The sequence below is a fragment of the Acanthopagrus latus genome, chromosome 4 (genome assembly GCF_904848185.1).
Source record: "Acanthopagrus latus isolate v.2019 chromosome 4, fAcaLat1.1, whole genome shotgun sequence".
Taxonomy (NCBI): Eukaryota; Metazoa; Chordata; class Actinopteri; order Spariformes; family Sparidae; genus Acanthopagrus; species Acanthopagrus latus.
The window spans coordinates 5045433-5064818 of record NC_051042.1 but is presented as its reverse complement, the minus strand read 5'-3'; the positions used below and the strand labels follow the sequence as shown (position 1 = coordinate 5064818).

The following is a 19386-nucleotide window of genomic DNA, read 5'->3' as shown; positions in this document are numbered from 1 at the left end:
AGGAAATATCTAACTCCTCATCAGGTAACTGAGTGAAGTCAAGGCCAGAACATAAAGCTATATGCCAATATGTTAAGTGATAGTCCTCTCCAAGGCCAAATTGCTATATCTGATGTGGCTTCATGAGATTATGACTTTGGGGATGATCGTGATCATAGGAGACATCTGTGAAGAGACATTAAGTCATGAAATGTAAGCCTTTAACATTTAACGGCCAGAAATGGATAGGTAGGCTGAGCACTTTTACTGCATGCATACGTCTGTAAGCACGGCATCATAATATGTGTTCACGGTGCGAGATACTGATGTAGGCAATAAAAATATAGTTTTCTTGTTAAAGACATGCCTTAGAGTCTACAGCCAAGCTCTGTAGGCCACAGTTAGCTACAGTCGTGCTCTGAACTAAATGCTAACCTCAGCATGCTAACATTCTGATGTTTAGCAGGTCTAACGTTTACTGGGTCCATAAACTTTGTTTAGCCTGTTAGCATGCTAACATTAGCTAATTAGCACAAATTACAGAAAGTAAAGCTGAGTCTGATGGGAATGTCATTAATTTTAAGTGTTAGGTCCTTAAGCAAATTATTATACTTCTAGGTTAATTCAAATCTGATTTTAGCTTGAGTTTATTCTTAGTGTGGCGGAAATGTCTGCAGCAAATTTCAACAATTACTGAGACATTATGAGTATCTCATTTTCATCACCCAAAATGTTAACCTCATGGTTGCACAAAGGGAAAGTATTTCATGGTCAACCATTAAGTAGTAGCTAAAATTTCAAGACCAAATTCATAGCCATTGTGACATCACCCATAAAAGATCTACTGGTTTTGGGCCTTGCATTATGGAACAATGGATTTTTGGAGCCAGAAGTGACATATGTGGCTGAAAGGGTGTGGATGGGGACGCAGTGTTAGCTCAAACCTGACTGATGGTTGATACAGCTATAGTATACTATGCTTTATGGTCCATTTTACTCTAATGGGACCATCATTTACAAATTAACATCATCCCTGTTGGCTACTTGAAATAATACAGGTTTAAGCCAATGGTCTGAACCAAAGTGGTGGAAAAACAGTCAGGCCAATATTTCCATCCCTAGCCAGGTTTATCAAAGGTCACATTTATGCATAAGATAATTTCAAATAGACTTAAGTTTGTAACAAGTATTGGTACAGTGTTATCATAGGCCAGGTTGGGTCAGGATGCTTAAATCAAAAACAGAGTTGGGTGAGGCTCATGCAAGGTCATCATTTAATTGAAAAGTCACTACAATAAACATCACAACAAAACTCATCCAAAATATTGAAGTAGTGACATCCTGACCTCCATAGCTCGTCTTTGCAGCACAGTTTTATTTAATATCATGCTCGTACAGCTTGTTGCAAGGATAATTTTTCTTATTTTATCTGAAAAATGACATAAATATAAACATACCAATATCACACAAAATAATTAAGTGAAATCAGTTAATACACAAACTACAGGTGAAAAAACAACCTCATCAGTTTATGAACAGGTCCAAACACGACACCAATCATCTGTTTGTATTTTTATCATTTATCCCCAGAGATACCTGTTTGTGACATTAAAATAGCTGACGGCTGTGAGATTCTCCTAGTGACAAGTTGATTTATTGGAGCAGTATACCCTGGCAGTGACAAGCCAATACTCTAGCTGCATCAGCGTTAATGAGAACCTTAAGAGCAAGATCAAATACCAGAAACTGTGCCATAGAAATCTCAAGAAATTATGTCAGTCATGGCTGTTAACCAAGAAGGGGAATTGAATAACAAACCAAAGTGGTTGGGAAATAGTATCCTGTAAGTGACTGTCTATAAAAATAATCATATTGTCAGTTCCCCTCTAATCTGTGACCATGGACCTGTCGATGTAGTCGTGAATGGTGCAACTGTCTGGGCATGTAGAGCGTAAGCAAAACCCCTCAGGGGGGCAGAGCCAGAAAGGGTGGATGAGGAAAGAAAGAGAGAGAACATGTGAAGCAAACAAATGTGTAAAGGAACAAGGGGTGAGGTGAGAAAGTGACAAGTTGCAGCATGCATATGGTCCCCCTTTATAGGACAGGTAAGTTGATGCTTCAAAGTCCCTCTTGGATCTGGACAAGCGCACACTGATGATTCAGGCCAGGTGTCCAGAGGAGAGAGGCACTCTGCTTTTGGTATGTACATGAGGCACTCACTGCATATCTGGGTACATGCTAAACACAGGACCACTCCTGCTGGGCAGTGTGTGGACGAGATGCACAAGGACAGACAGACAGACAGAAACGCCCTCTGGTGGTAAAAAGAATCATAACACATCCAATTCATGTTGATTCTTTCCACACTGGAGAATCCCTTGTTCTCTGTCTATTGCCAATACTTCAGTCTACTATTACATGCTCTTGAGAGGGTTTGAAGTAAATGTATCTATTTGCATCTGTATCTGTACCTGTTTTGTAAGCAAAGCTTTAAAATTAAAAGAATCAATCGGGAGGTCAGCATGGGTCATGTGCCAAGTTATGGACTGCAATTTTATAACATTTTGAGCAGCAAACACTTGCTGAGGTAAGCAGAGTCTGGTATAAGGACAATACAGCAGCTTTAGGAGGGTCACAATATTTTTTTTTCCAATAATATGACTATGTCACTATGGGTGATTTGGTGCAATACTAACTCTAAATATTGGATGCAACCTGGATCAGTTGACTAGAATTCAGCCTTTTAGTCCAGTAGCTTTTTTCTTTCTAACAAAAATACAAGAACCAAAATTTTCACTGCAAACAGTATCCTTCATGTAAGTAGTGACATACACAAGTATGGACAGAAAGCATTAAAAGCCAGGGACATTTCATCATGTGCTGTTTCACAACTATGATTCTTACGTTCTGTATGCAACCGTGCTTTTGGAACACTGAAACCGTGGTCTTTTGAAACCGGGGTCCAGGGTGAGTTTTTCGGCTGATTCGGGTTTCAGCGGTTGCGTGTGGATATGACAACTGCAGATATTTTCGTTGCTTATGTCACAGCTGAGCGCGTGCCTTCGTAAATATTGCACGCGCAGCAATGTTACCACAGAGTAACGACAGTTAGAAGGTGGTTAGAGGTTGTTAACGATCTAGAACTAACACTAGTTAACCAGCTTGGTCCAGACAAACGATTCCCTCTTGCGAGTCGCCATTGTTGTTTATGTTTTGGTATTTGCCGCACTTTCCCGTTCCGATTTTAAACTATTTTGATTGGTTAAAACCTTCCCGTTTTAGGTTACATCGCCCCCTATTGCCGTGGCATATGTATTACATGTATATTGTATCACTTGGTGGCGGATTTACGGTTGCGTGTGTACGTTATTTTATTACACCCCTCGTGTGGACGCATTTTTTTTTATTTAACAAAACCTCGGTTGCAAAATTAACCGGGCTGGTGTGGACAAGGCCTCAGTAAATGTGCATTAACTAGGCTGCCAAAACAGAAAACTAATCTTAAATCAAGGGAAACTCTACAAACTGTCCTAAATCAAGTACAAAACTGGAACACAAATTTATCCTACATACTTATGACACACCTAAATCATCTCCAGAGCTGCCAATTGTTTTTGCAGTTGTGTAATTCAAGTTTGTTGATAAGTACCACTCAGAGAAGGACACAAGACATTTTCACAGCTCTGAAAGAGCCCTCAGTTACGTAACATAAAACAGAAAAATAAAGCTCTATAAACTAGCTGGCTGTCCTCAAAAACTGATAACATAGGTCTGTTTTACAACACTTGAGTTAAGCCAGAGCAGGGTGAACCCACACTAAAAACCCTGTGGTTAGGTGGTATAGTGGGATTTTTCCTGTGGACCCCCTTAAGACATCATCACTTGTGTTGCCTAAAGATCCAAAATCGGAGACTAGTCTGTCCAGCTGCTGGGTGACACTATTTTAGATGACTTATGACCCAGAGGGCAAAGCTGTTCCTTGCTCCCTCTGCCAGCCCAGCAGATCAGCTCTCCAGATGCCTAAACCATGTGAACTTTGCTCCTGCCAACTCCCCAGTAAAGAAAGCCTTTCCAGGATCATGAAAAACAGGAAGGCCATATGTAGTTTCTGAAAGAGAGTTCTAGAAAGACAATGGTGTCATTCATGACAGAAAAAAAAAAAAACTGACGTCTATTATTGAATCTGGACAAACCCTCTCTCAAAGAAATTCTTTCTTATCTTTACTGCCTTAATCCTAAATGGATTTGGAGGATTATACTGTACGCCTAATGTGTTTACCAGACCTTTAAAGCTTAGACGATTGTTGCTCAGAAGAAAAGTTTTATAGTTGTATGTCTTCAAAGGGGGCTTCAAGGAGAACGCTTGGCAATTGTTCTTGAAACATGGTGTTAATGCACTGCTTATTTCTGCAGTCAGAAAAATGTAGGTAAAAATACGAAATTACAAGATGGAATTCACTGTGATGATGTGAAATTAACATACAAAGTACAAACTCTGGCATTTCAGTGCAGGAAAATGAGCTGGCAATTACAGAACATCCATTTGAATGAAGCAAGCCTGTAATCTCCTGCTCTATGTAGTAGAAATAGAAGATACATGAGGACGCCGATTCAAAGAAAAACAGATAAGAGGCTGCTCACATTGAGAAACCAACATTTCCAGCTCAACTGTTACTTAGCCTTGCATTTTTATGTTTTTCCTGGGATGCTGTCAGACCGCCAGGTTGGTCCAGACTTAAATGTCATCGACAAATATCGACACACAACACAATACAACTCCTAAATGCTCTTTCAAAACGCGTTTTCGAAATTTATACAAAAAATGTTTCATAGAAAAGCATGAACATCAGAAATTGTGTTCGCTTTCAAAAATACATCTGAAAGTTTAAAGAGGTAATCTTAAAGTTACTATGATGGCAGCAGTTGTGTCTCTTTTGTATGAGGTTAAAAACACCCATTTCCTGTAAAATGTCAGCAGCTCTGCTGTCACATTTTAATAGCCATCATTGAAATAACAATGTCCCGAAGCAGGGGAATTAAAAACAAGCAGGGTTATGGGTTTTGGCTGTAGATGCCTGCTGGTATGGCTGATATTATTCCAGCTGGTCTTATGATGTGGAGATAAAAAAGAAAAAAGCAGGGCAGACAGGGAGCTGTGGGTATAAAATGATTTCCAATCAGCCAGGAAGGAACTACTTAGATCGCCAAAGGAGAAACGCTACAGTAAATTAACAAGGTAGTGATTTTCTTTAAGAGCGAAAAGAGTATCATTAAAATTAGCATATTCAGTGTCATGAGAAACAATAAGGCAATACAGAATAGAGAGAAGGAGAGTCTGAAGAGGTACTTTCATGTTTTGTGGCTGAAGGGAATATTGTAAAGCATGAAGGCTGTTCTTTTCTCCACATTAAGAAAAGGATGAGGCAATATTAGGGAAAATGCCACAGGAGTGTTTTGTCTCACATGCCCGTATTTGGTGAAATGAGGAATTCTGGGGGCATGCTGGTACTTGGGCACAAATACTGATGATGAGGTCTGTTTGGCCAGCACTCACAAGTCATCACACACACAAGCAGGGCAAAGAATGTGACTGGAGGGATGGTCAAATGGACTAGGCTTTATAAAAACAGACATGTACTAAAAAATATTTTTTCACATTCTTGTGGTATGGATGAAACAATGGTTGCTCTATGCCACAACACGACTTTCATTTGCTTTGTGGTAACAAATCACGTTAGTTGGAGGTTAGAGCATTTTCAACCGTTACGCAAAACACACTTCAGTCACATCTGCAAAATGTTAGATGCTAAGACATCCAATGAGCAAACTGAAATTGTGTAAAGAGCTAGATTTATTTAGTACAAATAAAAACCGAAGTGCAGAAAATGACATTTGAGCTGCTGTAGAGGATCTAGGGATCAATTAAATTCCTGAAACAACACTTGACTCCAAGATAATTATCAAGTACATACAGAGCAGGTAGTAACTTGCCCCTTTCACAAGTCAAATGCTCCACCCATTCTTTACTATGACCAAGTAGTGAGTAAGCAGGTTTTGCTGGAAACATCTCCCTGCACATCATTATCAATTATGCAAAAAAAAAAAAAAAAAAACACTTCTCAACACTTCTTAACAAAAAAAATGAAAGAAGGCCAAAACAACCATGAGAGAGATCTATTTCACACATATTTAAATGTAATATATAGTATACAACATGCACAAATTAAAACCGGAACCTTATATCTGTAGTAGCAGGGCTCCAGGGTGGGACTATTTTGGTTGCTCATACAGTTAAGTAAAAATTGAGGTCATGATATTTCTTTGTGTTGTGTGTTATTTGCACTTTTCCTTCCCATTTACAATTTTAGATAATGTGTTAAGAAATGTAATGTAATGTAAAATGTAATTAAATGCATGACGGTGTTCGACTTAATTATGCACTGAAGTGAAAAAGTAAGGAGCAACAGTGGAATCATTCTGAAAAATAAGGGGTATGGGTTTGACACAAATAATCAATTTGTTGACTAATCAACTATCAAAACTAATACTTGACACTGTGCATTGATGTAGGCTTATTGTTCATCTGAGACTTTAGCATGTTGCAGGAAAATTAAGTTGGTTGCAGTAGTTTTGAAAGCCCCAATCTGTGGTGAATAATCCGGTCGCTTGTATTCTGCTTTCCATTTGGCATCATGCAGTAGCAGTCAGGTCTATGCAAGACTTTTATAACTGGCTGCCAAAAAGATTCTCAAACAATGTAGGCTGTCAAAGTTAGAAAAAGGAGTGTACAGTATTACAAGAATGGAACCTTTGTGCTCTTGCTCAGTGTGCCTGAACTATGGGGATGGATTTTAATTATTCATGACTTAATTATTCTAGCTCACCTCAACTGATGCAACACAGCTAAAGGAGACCATTTACTTGTTAATAAGACCAAGAAATAGTTAAGAAAATGACTTAAAGAGTTAAAAGAATGAATAACTCCAAGTAATATTTGTTTGGTTGTACAGTTTAAAAAAAAAAAAAAAGAGCCTGCCGACTACACTGAAGCCAGAGGTGGCGTCGAAAAACAAAAACAGTTATTGGCTCCACCACCTTCTGTCTCAAAAGGCACAGTGACTTTGTAAAAGAAATTTACAACCACCCAGAAGTGTTAGAGTTCAAGTTTCTGTTAAGGCAGAGACACTTGTCTAATCTGCACAGAGACAGAAACATATAAACACACTCTCAGCACAGCATGATGAGGCTTAGTCTGAGCCATTTCACAGCAGTTTGTCCCTCATCAGCAGAATCTTTGTGCTCCTGTTGCTCAGCATGCTCGAGCTGTGTGTGACTGTGTGTGACTGGGTGTGTTTGTGTGTATGTGCGCATTTGTGCATGTTGAGGGTGCACATGGGCTGCAGCCCACCCAAAGTCAGTCAATAAGCTCACACCCTTCTCATATTCAGACCTCCCCCAGCAGTTGTAATCTCTCCATCACTAACCCAACTCACTCACACACAGTTCATATTACACATACAGTCAGAAACCCAAACAAACAGGATACAAACAAAGTCCACACACACACACACTCACACACTTGTGCTTTCTGCTCCTCACAGGCTGTTGCTGGCGCAGCATGGGAACACAGACGGGTAAGACTGCTGAGATGACCTCATGGCTGCCCCAATGGAGCCAGACATTAATCCTAAAAACACAGACCATCACGCTACCACCTACTCTGCAGCCAACACAACATCCAGCCTAAAACAAACTTCTGCTGATCCTGTCTGAGAGTTTTATGCCCCCTACAGTGAATATATGTTTATTGTCTATGTGAACATATGCAGTAAGGAGTTATTTTTCTGAAAAATACACTGAGAGAGACAACTGAGATCCTTGTTAGTCCTTGGGACAAAGCCAGAGATCAGCTGCTACTGACCAGACTCCCATGAAATTTAATAAGCGTTCATGGTCGACTAATGACTTTACTGACCTCCAGAGTTTTCTAAAGAGACACCATCTGAACAAACTTCCCATTTACACTCAAGAAACAATCAAAACCTACTGCAACATGCTGACTGAAATGAGCTAAAAGCTTTATTCAGTCTTGTGCTTTATAGGGTTATGCCATATCTAATGCCTTGGCCACACAAATTACTTTCAAATCCATTAGGCTGTTTAAACTACATAACCTTCTGTGTTGTACTATCTTGAAGTTGTTGTGGTTTACATGACTGATTAGCAACAGTGGGTCACAAATTACAAGTAGAGCCATTTGATTCATCTTCATGGGGTGTGTTCCAATGGTGATGCAGTGTTTTTCGAGGAGGCGTCTTTGGATTTTAGACAGTTGACTGGACAAAAGAAGCCATTTGAAGACATCACTTTAGGCATTGGAAAATTGAGGGAAAAAGAAAACTTATTTTTGACATTATAAACTAAACGATTAATCAATCAATAGTGAAAATAATAGGGGGATTAATCAGCACTGACAAGCCACTCTGCCTTGCTTTCAGTCTGCCCAGTGGCCACTGACGGTATTGCAGCTAAAAACACTCCTTCCTCCCGGAAAGATTTTCCCCTTGACCAACATTATAAAAGAGCTATCTGTAAAACTGGCCAGGACATCTCAAACTTCAAACAAGGTCGACTTTACTCTGCACAGGAAAAGTGATTTACAAACCTGTGCCGTCATCATAGTCTCATGTAAAGTCTATGGGCTGGCTCAATGAGGAACTCATAGATAGCAGCATATTCAGTGGGCTGCATAACCACAGAACCTAAAAATGAAGGCAGGGTCATTCCGTCGGCAAATCATGCTTCAGGGTCAGACTGTGGTGACAGCTGTTTTGAAATCAGTGGGAGATACCTGGAGAAATGCACTAAAACCAACATATTTATGTCATACTTCTAATGAAGAAATACTTCCAGAGAATTAAAGACCACACTTTTTGGGCAGGTTAAGGACGGTGTTGATCAGCATGTTGTTTGTTCCTCAAATCTGTGTAGGAAAGGCTCCTGTTTGCGGAATAAGTGCAGTCACATCAGTGGAAATCAGTCAGACATGCCCCGTTAATCATTATATACAACATTGTCAATGTCAATCATTTGGGTGAAATCATTTGGGTGCTCTTTTGTTTTCTTCGTCAAGTTGACGTTGACTGTTGGGTTGTACTGCACTCTCCATGCATCTCCTGTTGACTTCAATACAACTGGGACCGACTGTAATGACCTTTCCTCCCTTTTAAGTTCATTGCCCAGGAGGTAAACCCAGAAACTAGAAAAAAAAAGCAATTCTCAAATAAAATCTATAGCAGTTTTATTCATACAAAAACTATCTCAGCCCATTTCTCAAGCAAGCACTCTCACTTTACTTCAAGTGTTCGGTTCAATAGTTTTCAGAAAGTGACTGCTGCCATTCCATTCAAACATCTGTTTATTCTACAAAAGTATAATAAAGTTATTTTTTATCTCATATGATGGTAGAAAAAAGCCCACATGACTGGATAGGTTATTCTGGGTAATGGCATTTCATAAATGACAACTTTAGCTATTGTGCCATGAACGGACAAAGGAGCCATTTTGTAAAGCTCACTGTTGTGGATAAATGGATGAAGTTCAGAAGACAAAATTGGGTACTGTGACATCGCTTGTATTCATTTATGACAGCAGTCTTTCCTCCATTGTACTGCATGAGCATCCTTTGACAGGGCAGCCAACAGACCAGTAATTTCATCTGACAGATGTTCATCAGAGAATATTTAATTGCCTTGTTGTCTAACCTCAGATAAATTAAAATCAAACATTGAGCTGATACCAACTCAAGCCCACAGAGCAAATAAATGACATACTTTTTTACATTTTCAAATCCAGAACCCTCTCCCCTCACCAGCAGCAGAGGGGTAAGAATGCCTGCAGGGTTTATTTAAGTTGGAGCCTAAACCTGTTGAGGGAGGCTTCGACTTGATACAGCTCAGTAGGTACTCAAGGCCTTAAAGGCTGCTCAACAGCATGAGAGAGATTACTCAGGGGTTTGGGAGGCTGCAAACATAAAACTTCCCAATGTCTTTTTCATTATAAAACATTTCAGTTTAAAAAATAACGATTCTGCTTCAAAAGATACTGGGTCAAGATGCTATTTCTCTGATTATGTGAAAGTTCTGACAGACATTTGAAAGTTTCTCAATAATATAGTGAGGTTCAAATTGCAGCAGCAGTCCATTAAGAACCCTCCCACTATGACCCAAAGTGTCAAAGACTTTTTTAAATCCATACTATGTGACAGATGGCAGAGGGGAGATAGAACAGTGCATTTTGTTTTCATAATGGCTTCTGAGGACTCACAGAAAAACTGTGGGAGTTGAGATTGGGAATGAGTGGGACTCAACTCTGGTTCTCCTGGAATCCTGGTTTGGATTCCTGGCACACTGTTTTAGTAGATAAAATGGCTAAAAATGAAATGTTTTTGCATATCCTGGCTGAGGAGGAAGAACACATTGATTCTGGTGCATTAGGACTCAAAAATGCTAAAATCTGGTGTAGTATGTTCACTATTTAGGCCTGACAGTAGCAGTAAATACAAAGACTCTAAAACTACAGATAGTAATCACTGCCACAGGCTTGGAGCCATCGAGCTCCCCTCCCCCAGCCCCAACCTCCTCTTGTTAAAACAACACTGAAATCACAGTTGTTGGCTTCTCTATTTCACCATGCCGCCATCATCATCATCTCAGCTCTGTCCTTTATTTTGAAAAATAACACCAAGGGTGAGGCAGGTTCTTATGTTTCATCCGAAAGTGCATGTCTGCTGGGGGAGAGGACAGAAGAAAGCCAAGGTGTTCAGGAACACAAAGAAGCAGGAAGACATATAACACACTCTTTCAAATGAAAAGTTTTACATGGAAAACTCTGAGTCCTGAAACAATGCACATGGATGATATAACAGTTTTGATATGATGTGCATGATGTCCTCTGAGCAGCAGCAATACCAATATTTATTATCGTTAAGATTTAATAAGTTGCCTGGCTGAGTTGCGTTCAGGTCAGGGGGGAGATGCTGTGAGCTATCATCTATCGCTTTTCCACCAAAATTAGCAAGTCGACCCACTAAAAATCGCCTATAGAGTCCAGTAATTAAACATCCATGAAAAGGCGCATCCCAAATTCCTTCTTTATTTACGCGCCAAAACCAGATGTTGGTGATGCATCATCACTTTGCGTGTTCACCCAGGTCTTGCGTTTCGATCAAAGCCAAGCCGAGGTGATAAAAACCCGGGTCTACTGCAGAGGCTTTCCAAAGTAAATTGATGAAAAGCTTGGTTTGCTGTTAAAATTGTTTTCAAACTAGGCAACAGGGGTTTTGCAGAGTACTGAAAAGTATCAACGTCACCCTCTGTCCCTCCCACCAGTATCATGGGCACACAACACAACAGTTCAAAACTTTCACAGAAAAAAAAGGAGAGGGCAACCCAGGGCAACTAACAAACAAAGGTATCTGCTTACAAAACACACTTGCCTCCAACTCTGTGTCAAGGGCCACAACTGAAGCAATGAGCATCAATTATAGTCAGATTTAGCTCAATACTTTTCACGTCCAACCTCCTTAGCAGACAGACTTACCACAAAATGTACAAAACCATTCATTCAAAACCATTTCCAAGGTAATTATTTTCATATTATTACTGTTATCTTTTTTTTCTTCAAACAATCAATTATTGTTTAGTCTATAAAATGTCAGGAATTATTTAAAAACATGTCTTACTCCCAGCGTAACGATGTTCATAATGTTGATGATGTTTTTATGTTTTTTTTATAATGTCTTTAAAGACAGAGAAAAGCTACAAAACTGAAGGGTTTTGAATGTTTTGCTTTTAAAAGAGTTAAGTAGCAAATTGGATGTTGTTCCATGTCAGCTCTCGGCCTACCAGGAAATATAACAATAATGACAGTATTGTATTACGCTTAATATTTTACAGTAGAAATTGATCAAATATAAAAGCAATGTGACAATGTGAAAGGGGTCGCTCTTAGAGTACCCACAGAGTATCATAACCTGAATCTGAAGCTCCCTCAGCTTTATGGTGAGTTTCAGATCATATTTTAGATGCTTGTTTCAGAACATTCTCATTACTCATTTTCAGCCAGCTCCCCAGGAACTGGCAGAGATGAAAAACTGAGTAAAGAATAGAATGAATGTTGGGACTAACATCCATCAGGTGGCCACAAACAACTCCAAATGATTGTCAATGTTGCTCTCTAACTGCTGAATGTGTTGACAAATGTTGGCTAAGTAGGATACCATCAGCTTAAAAACTGATATGTCAGTGGTGTCTTTACTAATTTATAAAAATTACAATAAGCTGATACGTAAATATCAGCTTGCCGCCCTAAATTGCTATTTTAATCGTAAGAAATAATTGTAATTGAGTTAAGAGTTGGAAGGCTGATAGCAGAATATTACAAAACATGAACAAATGTATGAAACTGTACAATCGAGGGACTCCATGCCAACTCTCCTTCAGCTGAATGAACCAGGTGCAAACAACTCCTCTCTGTCAAAGCTCCCGAGGAAGAAATTAGATCCTGATTCACTTCAGAGGTAATGTTTCTAATGGTTACAGTAGAAGTGTTAATCCTCTATGCTAAACCAGATGCAACAAAAGAAATGGAACAATAAAAACTCCTGAATCTGATTCCTCCTCCTCGTAACATGCACTCTAATTAAGGCAATCATGACAACGTCAAAACAGGACTATGAATAGGTTGCAATCAAGGAAGAGAGAGAGAGAGAGAGAGAGAGAGAGAGAGAGAGAGAGAGAGAGAGAGAGAGAGAGAGAGAGAGAGAGAGATTGTATTCTTAATAAATGGAGGTATTGATCTTACAACGTTAAGAATGCTTTTCAAAATATTTGTGGATCCACATCTGGAGCCAGAACTACATGAACAATTGCAAACCTGTTCCTTAACATTGCCCAGCTCAAGGAAATAACTGTAATTTAATGAGATCTGACATACAATTACACCCCCATAATAGACAAACAGTGAATCAATACTGCATGGTGAATCAATCCTGAACATTTCATGACAGAATCGCTTGCTCATGTTCCAGCCAGCAGAGTGTAATGAAAGCTCTCGAGAGTTTGCTCTTGGGAAAAATATTGTAAGATGACAGAACACAAGCTGTGCAAGGCCAGACTACACTTTTGTTTCTCATTGTGGTCTGGCAAAGACTTGGATGAATCTGCCTCAGAGAGACCTCAGCTCATGTAAGCTGCAGAATGAATGATTTGAGTGCAGTACAGTGTCTCCTCACTACATTATCTCCAACTGTATGAACCAACTAATTTGTCTGATATAGTGAATTTAATGTATTTTGGCCCCGCACACAAACCACAGTGAAGTTCCCAACTGACAGAGCAGATGTTGGCTGTGACAACAAGCTGCGACTGCGTCTGACAGGCAGTTCAGACTAATCTCAAAACTAACCAGCAAATCCAGTTTCTTTGATTTTACTCCCACAGCTCCACTGACTCTGTAGATACAAACTCTGTAAAACTGTCAATTTCTGCTGAAACCTGAGTTGATGGTCAGCCTAGGTGTTAGTTGATAAACTGATAAGAATATGTGATTGCTATAAGCCAACTGATTGTTAAAGCAGAAATATATATCTCAACCACTTTGACAATAAACTAATCATCAAGGGTTATTTTCATAACAAAAAATCTCTGGTAAACATCAGATTAATCAATGATAAAAAATATTCCTCTGTTGCAGCTGCAGTTGTACTTCTTTCCCTGTCAAGCTTAACAATATCCCAGCTCCTTTTCTTTCCTTTGGAGGCGTACGCCAATTAAACAGAACAATGTCTGTCATGACAAGTCTAGTAATGAATCACTCTGAAAGAGCCCTTTACACAAAAGATTAACAAAAACTGGAGGTCTTACTGGTGCTAATCTGAGCCAAAACTACACAACTCAACCTGCCTTTAATCTACAGCTGGAATTGAGGGAATGGCTTTGTTTTTTGTAAGCCGGTCACTAAGGTTTCAGCTTTGTTTTTAAGATAGCTTTAACTGTCCTGTAGCTTAGTTGGCCTTCCTTTGCTACAGTTCCTGCAGGTACTTGAATGGCAAACCCTGACTGGACAATAACAAGTCTCACCTAAAAACAATATTTAGCAGAATCTTAATATCTTAAACAAAGAAGCCATCAACTTCCTTTGCAAATAAATCCATAAATTCTTTCTTGAGGAGATCAGATAAAGATAATACATTTGCAGTGTGTAAGGAATGGACGAGGATAAAGTTTCCTCAGCTGATTTGTTTCCTCTGGCCAGTTACTGTTTGTTCACATATTAAAAGCTTTGTTTCCTCTGAATTCCCCCTCGATGCTCCCACACGGAAAACGTTGATTTTTTTTTTTTTTCACTAACAGTCACACCGCCAGCAAAGAGTGAGTGAGTTCACCTCAAAGGCATTGTGCACTAATGTGGGAAGCATACGTATAAATATTCTTAAAATAAGTCTTGATGCTGTCAATTTAATGGTGTGTTGACTGATGTGATTTACTGATGCAAGAACATCAAAGGTTTCAGGACGGTTCTGAAACAGGAGGTGATGATCCGATATGCACATTTGGCAACATACAACTTAGAACTGAGATGCAACACATTTTAAAGGTTCAACAAGAAAAGAAAAATAACCCAATCGTCACCGATTATGCCAATGGATAGCTGGCTGATGTTTCTGTCAACATTCCTGGAGCATCTCAACAAAACAGCACCGCAAAATTCTCTAAAAATGTGAAATAACTGAGGACTTGTTTTAAAAAAGGTAAAAAAGAAATCCTAGATTGACTTGAAAAAGATGTTACTGATATCCTCAACATTTGGTGAAGCCTGTGCAGCCTCTTAGCTTAGCAGCTACAGTGACGATTTCAGTTTAAAAAATAGCTTATTAAATCAATTTGGGATCTGAGAGCTTCCAGAGACTTGAATTATGCAAGATAAGCTGTCGGAAGCCATTTTCTTTTTTCTGTCTTAAAAACAAGTCCCCAGCTACTTCAGTTGTTTAGGAGAATGCTGCAACATTGGCCCCATTCACACAGCCTTTTCCGGGCCAGAATCTTACCCCATTATTCCACCTCACCGTCTGTGTGAAAGTTAGAGAGGACAATGCGAGGACAGTTTTGTTCTGCCTCTGTTCTGCCAGCGGATATAGTAACAGTCTGTGTGAATGGATGTCGGCAGTGCGGGACAGGGGTGTGCTGATCTGATGGTGTTCACAGACTGACAAATAAACAGATCGTTCATTCATCAAATAAAAGAGAACTAACGAACACTTCAATCGACAAAGCAATGTTACAAGATTTGTGCCAGCTCTGCTTGGTTCAGTGTGAACAAACAAAGGAGGCATAAAGGCAGGCCTTCATTGCAGCAATAATGCAGAATCTCTCTGTAAAAGGACTATGAAACTTCATCTGACATTCCATCAGCACGAAGGTGAGTAGATAATGTCTACAGTGTCATATTTGGGGTGAAACATTGAACAGGACCTGTTTAAAAATGAACTTTGGACCAATTGTAGTGTCTGTAAAAAGGCAGAGCCATCTGTCAGTTTTTTCCTTTGGTATCTGCGTGCACAGAGGAACGCAAAGGCGTTGTAATGAAATCATCACTCAGACCTGAGTAAATGTCATGTCTGTTTCCTCAGCACAGCTCAGCCCGAGCATTTCCTGTGGTCGTTTTTAAAGCAATTGCACAAAAAAATACCGCAGGGCAAAAAACAGGCTTGAATTTTAAATGGTCGTCTCTGTTCTTGACTGAGGGGGTGAGACAACTATCAGTGCAGATACAATACCATTTAATTCCTGAAAAGATTTTTCCCCCTCTCTTAAAAAGGCCCTGATAGTTTACCACACACAGCTCCTCTGGCTTTGTGCCTTTCTCATGGTAATTTCTGGGGGCTGAAAACACAGTGCAGTGCCAAACAACCACTGCATGTTGAGCTGTGCAGAATTGTAATGACTATTAAGAGAACTTCAGAGAATGCTGCAGGATTGTGAGGAATTAATTTAACATCATGGCCATGATGGGGGTTTAGTAAACATAACTGAAAACCCTGGCAGTTTTTCTCTTCCTCCTCATTAAACTGTGTTATTTATTCAGTACTCTTGGCTATAATGCAGACTCGACCCGAGAACAAAATCACTGTAACATTCCTGGAGGGTATCCTTCTAATATTTATTGCGTCTCCACGGTGCCACAGTGGTTAACTGCAACTAATTCCACAGAAATGTAAGGTTTTCATGTATTTTTTCTCTCTCTATGCCTTCTGCATTTCGTTGCAACATTACTGCAGTTCTTTAGGAAACAATATCAACTTATTAGGTTTACAAAGTTAAAACCAATGTACATAACTGCCCTGCAATAAATCTGACCTTCATGAAGGTTATAATGAGGGCAGCAAGTTTGTTGTGGAAAGATTAGCTGATTAATGGACTAGTCAAGTATTTTGATATTTGTTTTATTGTTCATGTGGTTAAACCTCCTCAGTTGTTTTCTTTGCAAATGTCAATAAAGAGGTATGTAGAAAATACTTGATTTATTGCATATGTTAAATGTTTTTACTATTTCCACATTTTATGAGTCATAGGAATATTCCTGGATGTAATGAATCAGTTATGAAATCAATCACTAATTGTTTGTGGTCCAGTTGTAAATATTGAGAAAACATTTAATCCATCCAACACTACTCAGGATAACACTTTACACTCTACCAGCTCCACATATTACTAGGGCCGCAACTAATGATTAGTTTCATTGTCGATCAATCCATTGATAATTTACCTGATTACTCCATTAGATGTTTGGTCTGTAAAATGTGAAAAATTATGATAAATGAATATTCCCCAAAGTGTATTCAGGTTTTCTCTTACCCAATTATCAGAGCAGTCACCCTTCATTTTAATAGCTGACAAATTATCGACTAATCGTTGCAGCTCCACAAACTACGACCTCAAAATGGATCCTTACTTGATTCAACATTAATAACGCTCATTTGTTGCAGGACTGATGTGTCAGACTGCCTTACTCTTAACTCAATGTACTAAATGGACTAGGAACTGAATATATTTTTGATCTGAGCTCACATCTCACATCTGTTGCTTCGTGAACAAGTTGAAACCTCAGCTTCCAGAGGTCGAGGGGTTATCAGTCTCAGAAGACACGTCAGTCAGAAAGGCACCGCCGCAGCTCGACAAACCCTCCCGGTGACAACAGCCGGAGAACAGGCACTGTGGAGCACTGATTTTCAGAGGTTTCTCCCTGACCTCGCTTTATGAGCAATAATAACACAGTCAGATGCGGTAGATTTAGTTCAGATCATAAAACAGTGGACCTGAGAGCATGTGGAGTAATAAACTGTGTCAGGCCACATCCATGAGCAACAGTGCAGGTGCTTACAGGCGGTGAATGTTCCAACCGCCGCCGCCGCCGCCTCAGCCGGGGGAACACGACCGAGGTTAACGTGGTTGTTGAGGACAGGAGGTCAGGGCTACAACAACTACCACAACCGGTGTGAAGACTCAACTCCTAGCATTAGCATCGGTCATCAACACAAAGCTAATACAACTGGGAAACACGGGAATATTAGCTAAACTAAGCCAATACAGAAAAAAACAACTGCATTCAACTTACTGTGATGGTAACTTCGTGCTTTTTCAATCGATACTTGAGGCTCTTCATCTTGAAACGTGTCGCTTCGTGCTGTTAAAAGTTTCCTTTGGTGTTTATGGTCATAAGTAATATATAAACTTTCCAGAAAGTTCACACGAAGTAAGTTTAATCAGCCCCTTGTCCTCTCAGTACGAGTTTCACCTGACTCCTAACCGCAACTCTGCTCGCGCTGTGATGGACCACCATTCCAGCCAATCAAAGTGAACTATGCGCGGGCCGGTTTACTTTTCATCCAATCGGAATTCCGGAGGGCGGGACTTCCTTGTTACGAGTCGCTGGGAAAATGTTGGAGGTATCCTGGGACAGGGCAGGAAAACCTGGCGTGACGTCAGCCCTACCTGAGGACAGAAACACCTGGAAACGGTGCCAATTAATCTATGACAACCTCGTTTTAAACCTCTATTACCTATTATTTACAGTAAACACTATCTGCCTGCTACCTTGAAACAGCACCTACCCCTCGAAGTTATCCTAATAACAACCTAACCTGTCTGTTACCTAGTTACCTGTCCTGTTCTTTGTCACTGAACACCCAGCTCACTGTACTGTGGCAGGGGCTGCTATGTGATCTTGGAGAAGAATTTTAGAATTTTAGTACAATAATAGAAACTCAGATATAGTTATCCTTTCCATAAGGGAAAAAAGCCTAGCCTTCTTTACACACAAATCTTAGCCTATGAGCTCATAAAACATTATTTTAATTTGTGTGAACTGGCCAAGATGTTATAAGATAGTTAGACCTAGCATTACTATGACCACCTGCTGCTGTAGTTTCGGGAGACATTATCAGGACCCGAGCTTTTTTGAACTCTTACCAGGCGATTTCACCAATTTCCACGAAACTTTGCACACAGCATCTGTGAACCCTCCTGACAAAAAGTTATCAAAAGAATTATGATATTCCAAACAATACTCAAGTTAATAAATAACAACTTTCTGTACATTTTGCTCAAAACACAAAGTGTTTCATATCTCCAGATTGGTCTGTCCGAATGACATGAAACTCAGGTGATTGCTTCCCCATGAGCCACTAAGGCACTATGAAAAAATGATAAACCTACTTTTTCGAACTCCTCCTAGGCCTTTTGACTGATTTGCAACAAACTTTGCAAGTAGCATCTGTGGACAAAACTCATCAAAAGCTTTCACCTACGTCACACCTGGTGGCGCAGTCCATTTTGATGCTTCGCCATAAAACCATCAACTCATTACATCTTACACATACAATTTGCCATCTTCTATGGAAAGTTCCATAATCTTCTCCAATTTGCTTAAACATATAGAGGGTCTTGCCCTGAATTAATCTACGGGGCACATCCCGATGGCAGCATGCCCCAATGTGTGTGGACTGCGGGGGCCTGTACATCGCTGCTTGCAGCTTTAATTATTATTATTATCAAGACACATCTGCAGTGACAAAAAAAAACAGTTGTCAAGATAGAAAATTTGTTATTAGATAAACTAAGATTAATTGCAAACAAAGATCTTCATTTTTTATCATCATCCACTCGGGACATTGTTAAAATGATGTAAAAAGAATGAGATCCTCATCTAAAATAAAGCCTATTTTCCATCAAACGATAATTGATTTCCTCTTTACAACCTCAAATACACCCCAAGAATAAATGAATTGTCTTTTGAAAACTGTATTTATTACCTTATACTATAAACACATCTGTCTGTGTCCAATAA

At 39.6% G+C, this 19386-nt stretch overlaps 1 protein-coding gene across 1 annotated transcript in view; it reads right to left on the bottom strand.

Annotated features, from left to right (window-relative positions):
• uacab (uveal autoantigen with coiled-coil domains and ankyrin repeats b) overlaps window positions 1-17993 on the bottom strand; it is a 48158-nt gene extending 30165 nt beyond the window's left edge. Inside the window, exon 1 of the mRNA XM_037095060.1 lies at window positions 17656-17993. Within this exon, the coding sequence (XP_036950955.1) occupies window positions 17656-17703 (48 nt within the window). The 5' untranslated portion in view covers window positions 17704-17993. The remainder of the gene's footprint in view (window positions 1-17655) is intronic.
• Between the last annotated feature and the right edge of the window lie 1393 nt (window positions 17994-19386).